The sequence below is a fragment of the Protopterus annectens genome, chromosome 5.part0 (assembly GCF_019279795.1).
Source record: "Protopterus annectens isolate FY-2018-M chromosome 5.part0, PAN1.0, whole genome shotgun sequence".
Taxonomy (NCBI): Eukaryota; Metazoa; Chordata; order Ceratodontiformes; family Protopteridae; genus Protopterus; species Protopterus annectens.
In genome coordinates, this window is record NC_056735.1 from 1,519,936,348 (window position 1) to 1,519,949,326 (window position 12,979).

General features: G+C 46.0%; 1 protein-coding gene across 1 annotated transcript in view; it reads left to right on the plus strand.

The window, feature by feature from the left end:
- Positions 1–12,979, plus strand: part of TMEM45A (transmembrane protein 45A) — a 419,816-nt gene that overhangs the window by 215,694 nt on the left and 191,143 nt on the right. Inside the window, exon 3 of the mRNA XM_044071333.1 lies at positions 2,055–2,267. Within this exon, the coding sequence (XP_043927268.1) occupies positions 2,055–2,267 (213 nt within the window). The remainder of the gene's footprint in view (positions 1–2,054; positions 2,268–12,979) is intronic.

Here is a 12,979-nt window from a genome sequence, read left to right on the forward strand (position 1 = left end):
CTGATACTGGTGGATTGTAATGACAGACGTTTGAGTGGCCTTTTATGGTTGAAATGAAACTGGGCAGTTTGTCATTATTGGTTCATATGTTTTATTTCATTGCTTACTGGGAAAATGTTCAAAACTATACATTTAAAATACATTCTGTCAAGTGGTGCTGTATTATACAAGGGATATAATTTAATTATTATATATTAGAATTGATTCATTTTCCTGATTGTATTAAAGAACTTTTGCATGGTCCTAAAATGTGTGCAAGGGGCCAATGATTTGAAAACAGCCCAAAGGTAAACTTAACCTGCCAATGGCCAGATGCATTTTCTTTGAATGTGGGTTTCAATGCTGTTTGTTAATGTGACTTTCAAAAGGTGGAGAAGTTTTAATGCCAAGTCTGTTTTCATTGTAAGACTATTGCTTAATTTAGCAAATGTCTGTCAGTGTTTGTGCTATAAAATGTGTAAATGAAATCGAAATACTTCTAATATCGTAGAAGTAAAGCATAAAACAGTATGCACATAGAGTTTGAACAGTGTGTATGGCAACTGGGGAGAAATAGCCAAGTAATGGGACACTGAAATGGCTGCGTGGGGGGGTTGCTTGGGAGGAGTGGGCGGGGCTCTGGGTTTGCACCTCCCTGCAAAAAATCCTACGGGCTCCCTTGCTTGCTTCCCCTTATTTATATGATATCAGATAAGTAAAATTGTTTGCTTTACCTTGTATAATACCACTGGTCCTCACTAGCTAAATAGACCTTATAAATGCTCAAACTAGAACAAGATTACTTGAAAAGTAACTGAATCTTATTTGACTTGGTTTTCAAAACTTTACCACCAAAAATCAACAAAACAATGCTACATAAACTTGAAGCTATTATTTTTTTAAGTAAATAATATATTTCATATTATACGACCATTTAATGTCTCTACTAGTCAGGAAAATTTTGTAAATAAATAAACAAATATTTTTTATATTATTTTATCTGTTAGCTGGGTAAGGGAACTAGTTCTGTCCAGTCATTTTCAGCTATTGTCTTGGTCATAAGGACAATGATAAATATAGTGTATATGTGGATAGTTCAGGTTCATAGGTTGGTACTAGGCTATCAGCCCTAGCCTAGCCATAACAATTCCCTGGCTATTTCTTCCCACACTATTTACTTCCCTGGACCCCTGTCTAGCAGAGTAACTGACATGATCCCCGGGATGAATTTCCTTTCTCCCATCCAATCATCAAGGTTCCTTTTGAAGAGGGCCAAAGAGGCACTCTGCTTGACATGTATGAGCAATCTATTCCAGAGTATGGGGAGCCTCTGGGTCAGGAACCTATCCCTCCAGCATGTTTTGTTTATTGTGATGACAAGGTTTAGATCCCTGGAGCGTGTGGCTGTGAGGGATTGGGATTTCTTTAAGTGTAGCATGTTTTTGGGAGGTGGGGGGAAAGTATAGAGTACCGTGAGAAAACTCATACAGACATAGGGAGAACATGTAAAACTCCCTACTGAGAGTGACTGGAGGTAAAGATTGAGCCCTGGATTATGGAGCTGTGGTGCAGAAGTATTAGCAACTAAACCACTCTACAGCCCAAGGTACAGTTTGAAAAGTTGTAAGTATTTCACCATAGTGTAACAGTACTCGAAAGTAAAAACACAATAAAAATAACCCCAGTAACATTTCAATTTTTTTATTCTAAAAATACACTCCTGGTTTATAAGTGCAGTAAGATATGCTAAGGTAGATGTAGTGGAGATGTTTCCTCACAGCTAAGCTTATAAGGCATTTTCCTGTTAGTTTTGTGCCTCATAACTCTGCTACATTTGTCTGCACCTCACATATTCCGATCATGTCTTGCTTTTATAACATACGGAATTTTTGTAAAGTGTCATGCTTTTTCCTTTGTTACAGAATATTCTATAGTCTTAAACCTACACTACTACTCAGGCTTGAAAAAACAAAGAAGCATATACCTTGAGAAGAAAACAGAACAAAAATTCATTTCAAATGGTATAGGCAGAGCTTGCATTTGTAATCATTTGTAAGTTTTATTTTTTTATACAGGTATGGTAGCAGAACAATTTGTCCCTGATGGTCCGCACTTAAAGCTTTATAACTATGAAGAGAAACAATGGAACCACCTGATGAACTGGCAGCATGGAACCATGTATCTATTCTATGGTATGTCCGGCCTGGTGGACATTATGGCCCACACATCTTCTGTAGTTCCGCTCGCCATGGACAGGCTGATGTTTTCAACTGCTGCTTTTGTTGAAGGTTTGCCACTTTATTTTCACTTTGAATAATTATGTTTCCTTACTTATTCATTCATTCAGTTCCTTATTTTGTTTACTTACCTGTGCTTTAATGATTTTTAGTCTTACAGCAACAACATTGTCAAATGTAGTCAAGGGACACGTCTTTTGGACAAGCAGGTAATATAGTGGAACTCATAAAGTATGGCAAAGTATTTTATTCACATATATATCACACCTTCTACCTTTATTTAGGAGCAACTCTAGTCATTTATTGTAAGTGTTTGTGGGAAAAAACAGGTGGAAATTACATAATATACTCTGTATTGTACAATTATTGAGGTAGCTAGGTCTTTAATGTCTCACAACATGTTTTTTGTGTATCACTGTTGCAGTCATCACATTTGGGTTATCCCTGCTGGGGTAGCCCTTGGCCGGCCTGAATACCAGAGACTTAGTGTTTCTGCGTCAGTTGCTGTCGCTTGTAGACTGACTTCAGGTTGTTAGGGGTATAAAGGAAGGCAGCCGACACCATTACATCATTCTTTCTTGCTGTGGAGCCCGAAGCAGAAGCAGTTATCATGAGTGCCAGTAGGCCGCTACTTGAGTTTCATTTCTGAATTGAAGTTGAAGTCTTCGAAAGATAAGTGCCCCATTGGGAATCCTTTTTTTCTTGCACTAACCAGTGTCAGAAAAAGTTAATAATTGTCTTGCCTGTGGAAAGCAAATACCACAGTGGGACTTCCATTCCTACTGCGTCACTTGTCTAGGCCCATACCACGATGTCCCTCGTTGTCAGTTCTGTGCTTTGTTTAACACCAGAACTATTCATCGTTGGGTCCTTATTGTAGCCAGATATTTCCATTTACAGTCCTCAAATTCCAATATGGCTTCTGTAAGCCATCCGACAGCAGACCTTCTGAAAAAACGTAAAGATAAAGATAGAGACAGACTGCACAGGATTAAACCTTCCAACAACGCTAGCGCTAAGCTGGTCATCAGTCCTCCGGAATTCAGTGAGGCACTTTCGCAGCCCCTGATGCCCACTTCAGTTAATCCGCAGGCCTCTACCAAGACCCTTTCTGAGTCCGGTATGCCACAGAACTCTTGTTCATCTAAGGATCCTGCGGTCGTCTCTACCTTGTATGGATCTGGAGCTGCTGTGCAGGCACCGGCTTCCTAAGACGTCTTTCGCAACACCAAATCCAGACATAAACCGACACCTTCTTTCACGGCTGCCGTTCTTTCTAAACTAACCAAGTACCTTAGGCCCAGGGGTCGAACCACCCCCAAGAAACTGCCTTCTTTGGTGCCTGCTCCCTTGCGTCAGTCACAAATGCTTAGAATGGCAGAGGACCTTATCATGCTGATTAGGGTAAGCCAAGCCACTCCATCAAAAAGAAAAAGAGATCTGTCTCCAGAAGTTTTGTCTGAACAAGAGTCAGATTAATCTGATGCATCTGACTATGAAGGCATGCAGCCCTTCTCTACATATGAGGATTCTGATGCAGAGGAATCTATTCCTTCAGCCTCTCCCTCAGAGGATTTTTCCTTTGGGGAAACCTTGCATACTTTAAGGAAACATTTCAAATGGGAGAGTCAAGACTACCCACAGTATAAAAAGTTCCTGGACCTTCCACAGCACAGGCCCTTAGCCATCCCCCAAGTCCTAGATGATGTAGATGATGTCTTCCTTGAATCCAGCTTGACTCCAGATGCCCTCCCTCCTGCTCCCAGAAGGCCAGACAGGTAATACAGAGTCCCTGACTCTCACAAATATATCTTAAAAAACCCAACAGCGGACCTTGATGTCATTATTCAATGCCCAAAAGGGGTTAAAGCTACTTCAGCTAAGAATCCCACCCCCTCAGACAGGGATTCCAGAGCACTGGACCGATGTGCTAGAAAGTATACCCCTCAGCTACTCTTGCTATCAGTTCACTAAATTGTCAGTTCCATATGCTTAAATATCAGCAACATACCTTGGAACTCCTTAAACAAAAAATGTCCTCCTTTCCTGCATGGGCAGAATCTAAAGATTTACAGGAATTAATACACTCTGCTGGTCAAGTAACTAAACGCACTTTACACTGCAGTTTTGACACCCTAGAAGCTTCTTGCTAGGCAGCAGTCACTGGATCTGTCATTTGAAGACATGCATGGCTTAAGGAACAACCCCTGCCAGACCATGTCAAATCAAAATTGTTGGATGCACCCTTGCACAAAGATAACTTATTTGGTACTAAAGCAGAAGAGGTGTTAAAAAATATGGAAGAAAAAGCAAAATCTATGCAGACGGTTAAATATTTCCTACAGGTACAGCCCCCTAGGTTCAGCAGGCATTTTCCTTCCAAGCACTGGTCCTTTCCTGCACCTAGTAAACAGGGCCAGCCTAGGCCCCATGGAAACAGACCTCCAAGACAGCAGTCCCATGGGTTGCAGAGATCTAAGCAGTGGACTGCCTCCACTTCAAAACCAGGGAGTTTTAAGCCACCCCATTATGGCAAAAACTCACAATGACTCACCCCCTCCCTACCTCTGCCCACCATCGCATACCCCTAGGAGGAAAACCTTCCTTTCACTCAAGCACCTGGGCCACCATTACCAAGGACCAATGGGTTCTGAACATTGTGTCTTAGGGGTAAAAATTCTCCTTCCACACCCTTCCAACCCCCAAAGGGTTCTCAGATCTACCAACAAATCAGTGGGCAGAGGCTCAAAAGCAAATCCATACTCTGCTCTTCTTGGGAGCAGTAGAACACGTTCCTGCAGAGCAGATAGGCCATGGCTTCTACTCCAGACTTTTTCTCGTACCCAGAAACGAGGGCACCTGGTGCCCCATCCTCAATCTGTCCATTCTAAACACCTTCCTGGTGATCCCAAAATTCAAAATGCTCACCCCCCCCCCCCCCCAGCAGCTGCTACCCATGCTGTCCAATGATGCTTTGCTAGTCACCCTGGATCTAAAAGAGGCCTACCTCCGCATTCCCATCAGGGAGTCCTGCAGAAAATATCTTCGCTTCAGGGCAGGATCTCAACACTTTCAGTTCTCTGCACTTCCCTTTGGCATATCTACTATTCCCAGAGTTTTCACAAAATGCCTGGCTCCATCCATTGCTTTTTGCAGGCAAATAAATATTCAAATGTATCCCTACTTGGACAACTGCCTTATTCAGGCTGACAGCCAGTAAAAGATGCTCAAAGACCTGGCCTTTGTAAAGAACCTACTAACCTCCTTAGGGTACACAATTAATGAAAAGAAATCCAAACAGGTACCCACCAAAAGAATAATCTTCCTGGGAGGACGTCTGGGCACAGCATCCAAGATGGCATGCCCAACACCAGAGAAACAGTTTCCTATCAGCTTACTTCTCTCAACTGGCCACCAGGCCCCAGCTTTCTGCAAGGGAAATCCTGCAAACCCTGGGGTTCATGGCATCTTGCATACTCCTTAATCCATATGCCAGACTGCATATGAGGAAACTTCAATGGTACCTTAACTGCCCTTGGTGTCAACAGTCTCAAGATCTGGAAACTCTTTTACCTGTTATTCCTTGCCTGAGTGGGGGAATTTCTTTGGTGGGTAACAGCCTGCTCCCACAACAAGGGACTGCCCTTCTCCCCACATCCTGCCGCCCAGACCCTCACCACAGATGCATCAGACTGCACTTGGGGTGCACACCTAGACGGCAGGTGCATACAGGGCCAATGGAACCCCCTGCAACTCCCCCTGCACATCAGTCTAAAAGAGATGATGGCTGTGCGGCAGGCCTTGATAACTTTCAAACCCCTTCTCACTCCAGGGGTTCTATCAACAAGCAGGGAGAGACTTACCCCTACCCGCTGTGCAGGCTGGCCATGACCCTTTGGTTCACAACCTCTTCCATGCATCTACACCTGTTAGCACAATACCTGCCAAGCTTTCTCAACTCCCTAATTAAACTGAAAACTGTTGGACCCCACAAGTGGCAGCTCAACAGAAACACCTTCTTTCTAATAACTCAGAAATAAGGAACCCCGGAGGTCGACATCTTTGCCTCCCACACCAACCATCAGCTCAGCAAATTCTACACCAGGAAGCATCACTGCATGGCATAGAAAGTAGAAGCTCTGTCCTTCCCCTGGGTAAACCTCTCAGTTTATGCCTTTCCTCCCCTACCTCTCATTCCCAAGGCACTCATCAAAATAAGGGAGGAAAAACCAACGACCATCCTCATAGCTCCAGACTGGCCCATACAGCACTGGTACCCCTTGCTGCGCAGCCTGTCCCCACTGCCCTCATGGAATCTTCCTCAGATTCACAACCTCCTAACCCAGAGGGCAGGGGAATTCATGCACCCCCAATTACAGACACTCACTTTGGCAACTTGGCTTATAACCTGACCCCTGACCAATCTGCCCTCCTCAGTAAACAGGTTCTGGATGTTATCCTAACACCAGAAAGTCTTATGCAGATAAATGGAAAAGGTTCTGCACCTGGGTCCAGGCTAAGGGAGCCAATACGGCACAGCCCTCCATCCCTCTCATCCTGGATTACTTAGCTGATCTACTACACAGTGGTTTCTCTTTCTCCTCTATAAAAATTCACGCCTCTGCTATATCTGCTCATTTTCCCACTGAGTAGGCTCTTTTTTCACACCCTCTGATCAAGCAGTTCCTCAGAGGAGCTAACAACTTGAGGCCCCCCAAGAAGGGCACCAACACTGGCTTAGGACCTTAACTTTGTTTTGAAAAAGCTTACCATGCCTCCATTTGAACCATCTTCTTCTGCAGAGATAAAATTTCTCTCCTGGAAGACAGCCTTCCTACTGGCTATCACTTCAGCCAGAAGAGTCTCTGAGCTGCAAGCACTCATGGCAGTGGAACCCTTCATCATCTTCCGTGCAGACAGGGTATCCCTCAGGACTAATCCATCCTTCATGAGCAAGCTGGTATCTAGTATGTCTCTCAACCAATCCATCCATTTGCCTACCTTCTTTCCTAACCCTCAAAACAAGAGGGAAATGATTTTGCACTCTCTAGATGTGCACAGACAGCTCAGATACTATCTGGATAGGACTAAACCCTTCAGAAAATCTGATCAACTGCTGGTTAGCTTTGCTTCAGGGCAGAGGAAATGCCATCTCCAAGCAAACCATTTCCAAATGAATAGCACACTGCATCCATTTCTGCTACAAGCAGCATGGTAACATTCCCCTCAAGGGGGTCAGGACCCACTCCACCAGAGCAGCCTCCACCTCTGCAGAATTCCTCAGAGGAGTCCCCACTAGGAACATCCTGGAGGCTGCCACCTGAACATCTGTTCACACCTTTACCAAACATTACCATCTGCCTCTCTTTCTAAATCCAGGGCAGGTTTTTCCTCTGCAGTCTTGCAGGGCATCCTAGCCAGCCCCTAGCTTCCTTGACTGCCTCCACCCATTTCCTCAGCTTTGGGAATCTACCCAAGTGTAATGACTGTAACAGTAAAACACGAAGAACATAGTACAGTTGTGTACACTTACCATAAATGTAGATGTTCGAGTGTCTTCACTGTTGCAGTCCTGGTTTCCCCTCCCTCCTTCCCCCTTTTTCTTTTTGTTACATTTCTTCCTTGTTGTTCTCCTTTTTTTAGAAGGGACATATTGGTATTTTTTTTCCACTGGTGGAGTCCTGCCACCAGAACCTGGCCTCCTATTTTGGGGGCTCCTGACCAGTTAGGGCAAGAAAAACTGATGTAATGGTGTCGGCCACCTTCCTTTATACCCCTGATGACCTGACATCAGTCTTCAAGCGATAGCAACCAACGCAGAAATACGAAGTCTCTGGTATTCAGGACGGCTGAGGGCTTCCCCAGCATGGATAACCCAAATGTGATGACTGCAACAGTGAAGACACTCGAACATCGAAATTTATGGTAAGTGTGCACAACTGTACTTTCATTGGTAGCTGTTTAAAGCATTTCTCTTTTAGGCTGTGGAGAGAAAGATGAGTGTTTTTTGTTTTTATTTGTGTAATGTGGAAAGCTTATGTTGCTTCCTGTATTTCAAACTAAAATTGGCATTCCAAAAAAAGCAGGAACCTGTCAGTTCCCAGGAAGCAGACTTAAGGAATAAGGGCAGACTGACAACCTAATAAGGCATTAATTGAGTCTTTAATCTACAACCTGGTATGATCAGCAACCCCCTCGTAGGAATGTATGATCTGCACTAAATGAGACATTACTGCTTGTTATGCTGCTCAGTCTAGTTACTGCTGTCTGGTCCCATTGGCTAAGCACTCAATAATCTTTATAGTGTCACTCAGTTTTGTGATCTGAGAAATTACTGTCATTTATAGTTTATTAGCTGCCTTATTGAGACGCTTTATTCTTCTGTTGCTCCTACCTATGAAATATTGTGCATAACTGCTGTTTCATTCTGTGCCAGCTAAAAGTAGTGGTAGTGTGTTTTAATAATAATAATAATAATAATACCTGATGTCCTTCTCTTCTTATGTTACAATATTCTTACTGTGGGATTCTCAGCCTCAGGCGACCTGAACATTGGCTTCTAATACAAAAGCTTAAGCCTGGTTGCTGCTGGTGCGTGGGATGTCACACGTAGTGCCATAAACCAGGGGCCTTAAAGGTGATGTCTGTATGCACAGAACTCAGAACTTTTCTGCCGCAGTCGAACATCAGATTGATCGCTTCGCTCCTCTCCTTCAAGACGCCTAAAGTTAAGTACCCCGTTGGAGAATTCTTATTATTATTTTTGCTTGAGCTTGGGTTGTTTGTCTGTTCTTAGCTGATGTCCACTATGAAAGGTAAGTGCTGATGTGGAGTCAAATTCTGCATAAAGACACCCATGATCTTTGCTTGTTGTGTTAAGGCCAGGAAGACGATCATACCTCCTGTGCCATCTTGCCAGTCTTTTGTTCCCAAAACTCTCAGAAGTCATCTGTCTGTCCTCAATTTGTATTTGGAGAACCAGAGGCTAAAGAAGTTAGCATTAAGAATGGATCCAGAGTCGGACATCCAGGCAGAACCACCAAGAAAAAGGCAACGTTTCAAGGCCCAACACTGCTGCCCCTCTGTCATCAGATGCCGTGCCAACCACTGATATGTGGGTTGAGGAACATCCGCTAGAACTGTCTACTTCTGCATCTACTCTGGAGAAAGATGCTTCCAAAGTACTGGTAGGCACATCCATAGAGGTTATTCTGACATCAGATGTTATGTGATCCTATCTCGCCTACATTCTGACTGATGGGTTCGGAGCCGATCCCTCGGCTCCGACTCGGCACGCTTATGCTATAGAGCGAGGCCTCTAATTGGCTGAGCTATCTTTATCCCAGGATGCACCACCACTAAATCCCCAGATCTCGTTTGCCGCTATCAAGCATAGACGTGGTCTCATCATTGGCTGGGCTAAGTACTAGTTTTTAGGCTTTTTTCCTGTCACAAATTTCCTTTCTTTGAACCCAAAAGCTGTTTTAACAGCTATTGTTGATATATTAGTGTGTTTGGTGTAGTTGTGTGACTGAAATCAAAAAATTTTTAGTCAGGGAAGGTTTCCCGTTTCAGTTAGAGGGGCCTTCCCCTGTTACATTACTGTTACATTACTGTTTCTGTAATTTCTTGGGTCAAGTACCCATTTAAGTTAGAGGGTCTTGACTCCCTCTCTATCTTTTACGCTTTTGGTCAGTTAACTGTTAGTGTAAAAAAAAAAAAAAAAAAAAAGAAATTTTTGTTAAAGTTGTATTGGACTGTCTTAACTGAAGTTTAGTGTTATAGTGTTCACTTTTATTGGTTCTTTGGAGAGGCAGTTATGTCGAAAGAACACAAACCCTCCGGGTTTAAGAAATGCACGAGGTGTGGTTTTAAAATGTCCATAACGGACGACCACGCCTCGTGCGTCTATTGCTTAGGTGCTAAGCATTTGCAAGAGTCGTGTAGTGTGTGCCACGCATTCTCTTGAGTCCTCCATTAGAGGAAAAACAAATTAATCCTCAAGGGATTAATCAAGCCTTCCTTTGAGGAGGCTTTATCTTCCTCTCCGTCTCCTTCTAAAAAGAGGAAAGCGTCGGCTCCGACCAGTCATTCGGAACCGACAGCTAAGAAAACTAAGCAGACTTCTCCATCGGCTCCACGGACTTCGGAGCCGAGGTCGGAACGGTCTGCCTCGATGCCTCCAGCCTCGACCCCTCTGGTTTTGGAGCCGAGGTCTGGGGCATCGAGAGGCGGGTCACCCTCATCGGCTCCACTGATATTGGAGCCGATAAGGGTTATCGGCTCAGACTCTTCCCCCTCGGAGCCGAAGTCCTTATCGGTACCGAGGGAAATTTCCTTGAAACCTTCCTCGGAGACGATAATTGTTGAGTCGTTTTGGAGCCGGTCCCTGAGCCCTTCGGAGCCGATGGAGAAATCGGTTCGGGCCCGATCGGTATCCTCGAGATCATCCCAAGATGTCTGATTCGGACATCGGCAGGGTGCTCCTTCGACTCTTCCAGTCTCCGGTGTTCCAAAGATGGTTTCGGCTCCAGCCCATTTGGCTTCGGAGCCGATGGTCCATTCACCTACTGTTTTTCCTCCTCTGACAGCTTCGGCACCGTTGGAGCCGGTGCTGGTGGAACCTGTGGAGGTGTTAGGGTCGGGCCCGACCCTTGCTCCAACTCCGGCTCTTGGGTCAGAGTTCAGTACACGGACTTCTTCCTTCGGCCCTGGGAGGCTTCGGGATTGATGCTTTCGTCCCAAGTCTCCCTCTCGGTGCGCCGACGGCGGGAGTACCGCCCACTGTCGTGGCCACGGAGGTGGGACCCTCCCAGGATTCTGGTGGTCCCGCCTTCAGGGCTATGAGGAGTGCTTTAGCCAAATCTTCCTTGGCTACCTCCACAGTTTCCCCAGCTCCTTCCCTACATTTGGAGACTGGGTCATTGGCAGTCCCCTGTCTTTAGACAGCGGAGCCCTGGGCCTCAGGTTACCCCCGCTGGGGTTTCTCCCTCCTGGAGGTCCTTCTGAAGCCTCTTCAGAAGAACCTCCCAGGAAGAGATCGTGCAAGAGGAAGCACGTTGACTCCCCTGATGAGTCTCTGACATCTGACACTGATCTCGATGATGCAGAAGGGTCCCCCAAGTCGTCCTCGGATGATGTCTCCTTTGCAGACATCCTGGAAGCCCTGATACAACGAGGCGTCTGGCAGTCCAAACCTCCCTCTGCTGATGAGTCGGTGTTCCTGAAGGCCTTCGGGGCTCAGCCCTCCGCCTCTTGGGTGTCTCCGCCCTTCGACGAGCTCTTGGATTTGATCTGTCGAAGGGCGTGGGAACACCCAGACTCTGTGGAACCGGTGCCCGCTTGTCCGAACAAATTTCTCTCGGCGCCCCCGGATAGAGAGTTCCTTACTAAAGGTGTGGCTGTAGATGCTATGGTGGTGGCATCTGCTACCCAGCAAGATGTAGCAGAGGCTTCTACGTCCGTCCATCCTCCTAATAAGGAGTCTAGGAGCATGGATCGGTACGGAAAGCGCACCTTTAGTTCAGCGGCCTTTACACTGAGGTCCTTGAACTACCTGATGCACTTTACGAGATTTCAGAGGGATCTGATTAAGGAGCTATCCGATACCCTCTTGGGTAACCTGCCTGAGGAGCTGGCCCAGACGGTTGGCTCTCAGCTGGCTACAATGTCGTCCATTTCAACTCGTCCATGAGGCTCATTTCGTATGCGGCGAGGCGGTAGAGCAGCGGTACAGGCATTGCTCTCTGAGACAAGCCTGGCTCCGCTTGTGTCATTTTGCGGAGGCCTTTAAGTCTTCATTTGCCGACGCCCCTTTGATGGGTCCTCCTGTTTGGACCCAAGGTAAAAGACACACTAACCCGCTGTGAACAGGAAGGTAAGACTCTGACTGCCGTGGGCACGATTTTCCACTCCCTTCGGCCTTATCCCAAGGCTAAAGAGGAGGGAAAATGTGGTTCAGATCTCAGAAGCCTTACCCTCTCAGCAGGAAGGTTCCCCTCCAGAGGCAGAGGAGGGGAAATTCATCCGAAGACGCCATCCCAGAGGCGGCAGAGGCCCTCGCAACACTGGAGACTGCGAGTCCTTTTGTGGCTCTTCAGCTTTCATAGTCCCTGAGGGATTTTCGGCTGTGCTGCTCGAGCCAGTCGGGGTCTCGAAGCACCTGAAGGCCTGGGAAGGGATCACTCAGGACCGATGGGTGCTTCGGATTATCGCCGGAGGTTACTCCATCCCATTCTCTCACCCCCTCAGTCCAAAAAAATCCCGGACCCGCCACCCAGTCAACGGGATACCGCAGCCTCAGAAATTTCAAAGCTGCTGCAAAAAGGAGTCATCCAACTGGTCCCCGCAGACCCGATCGGATTAGGGACTTACTCAAGATTCTTTTTGGTGCCAAAAAAGACCGGGGACTTGAGGCCCATCTTGGACCTAAGCATCCTAAACCGTTCAGTCAGAAAGTCCAAGTTCCGAATGGTCACTCTACAAACCATTCTCCCATTGTTGGAGAAGGGTGTTTGGATGTGCTCCATAGATCTCATGGACGCGTATTATCATATCAGGATATATCAAAAGTCCAGGAGACATCTGCGCTTCAGCCTAGGAGGCAGTCATTTTCAGTTCCGCGCTGCCCTTTGGTCTCACCACAGCCCCCAGGGTGTTCACCAAGTGCTTGGCAGTAGTGACTGCTCACCTGAGAAGTCTAGGATTCCAGGTGTTTCCGTACCTAGACGACTGGCTCCTAACTGCCACCTCCAAGCATCTAC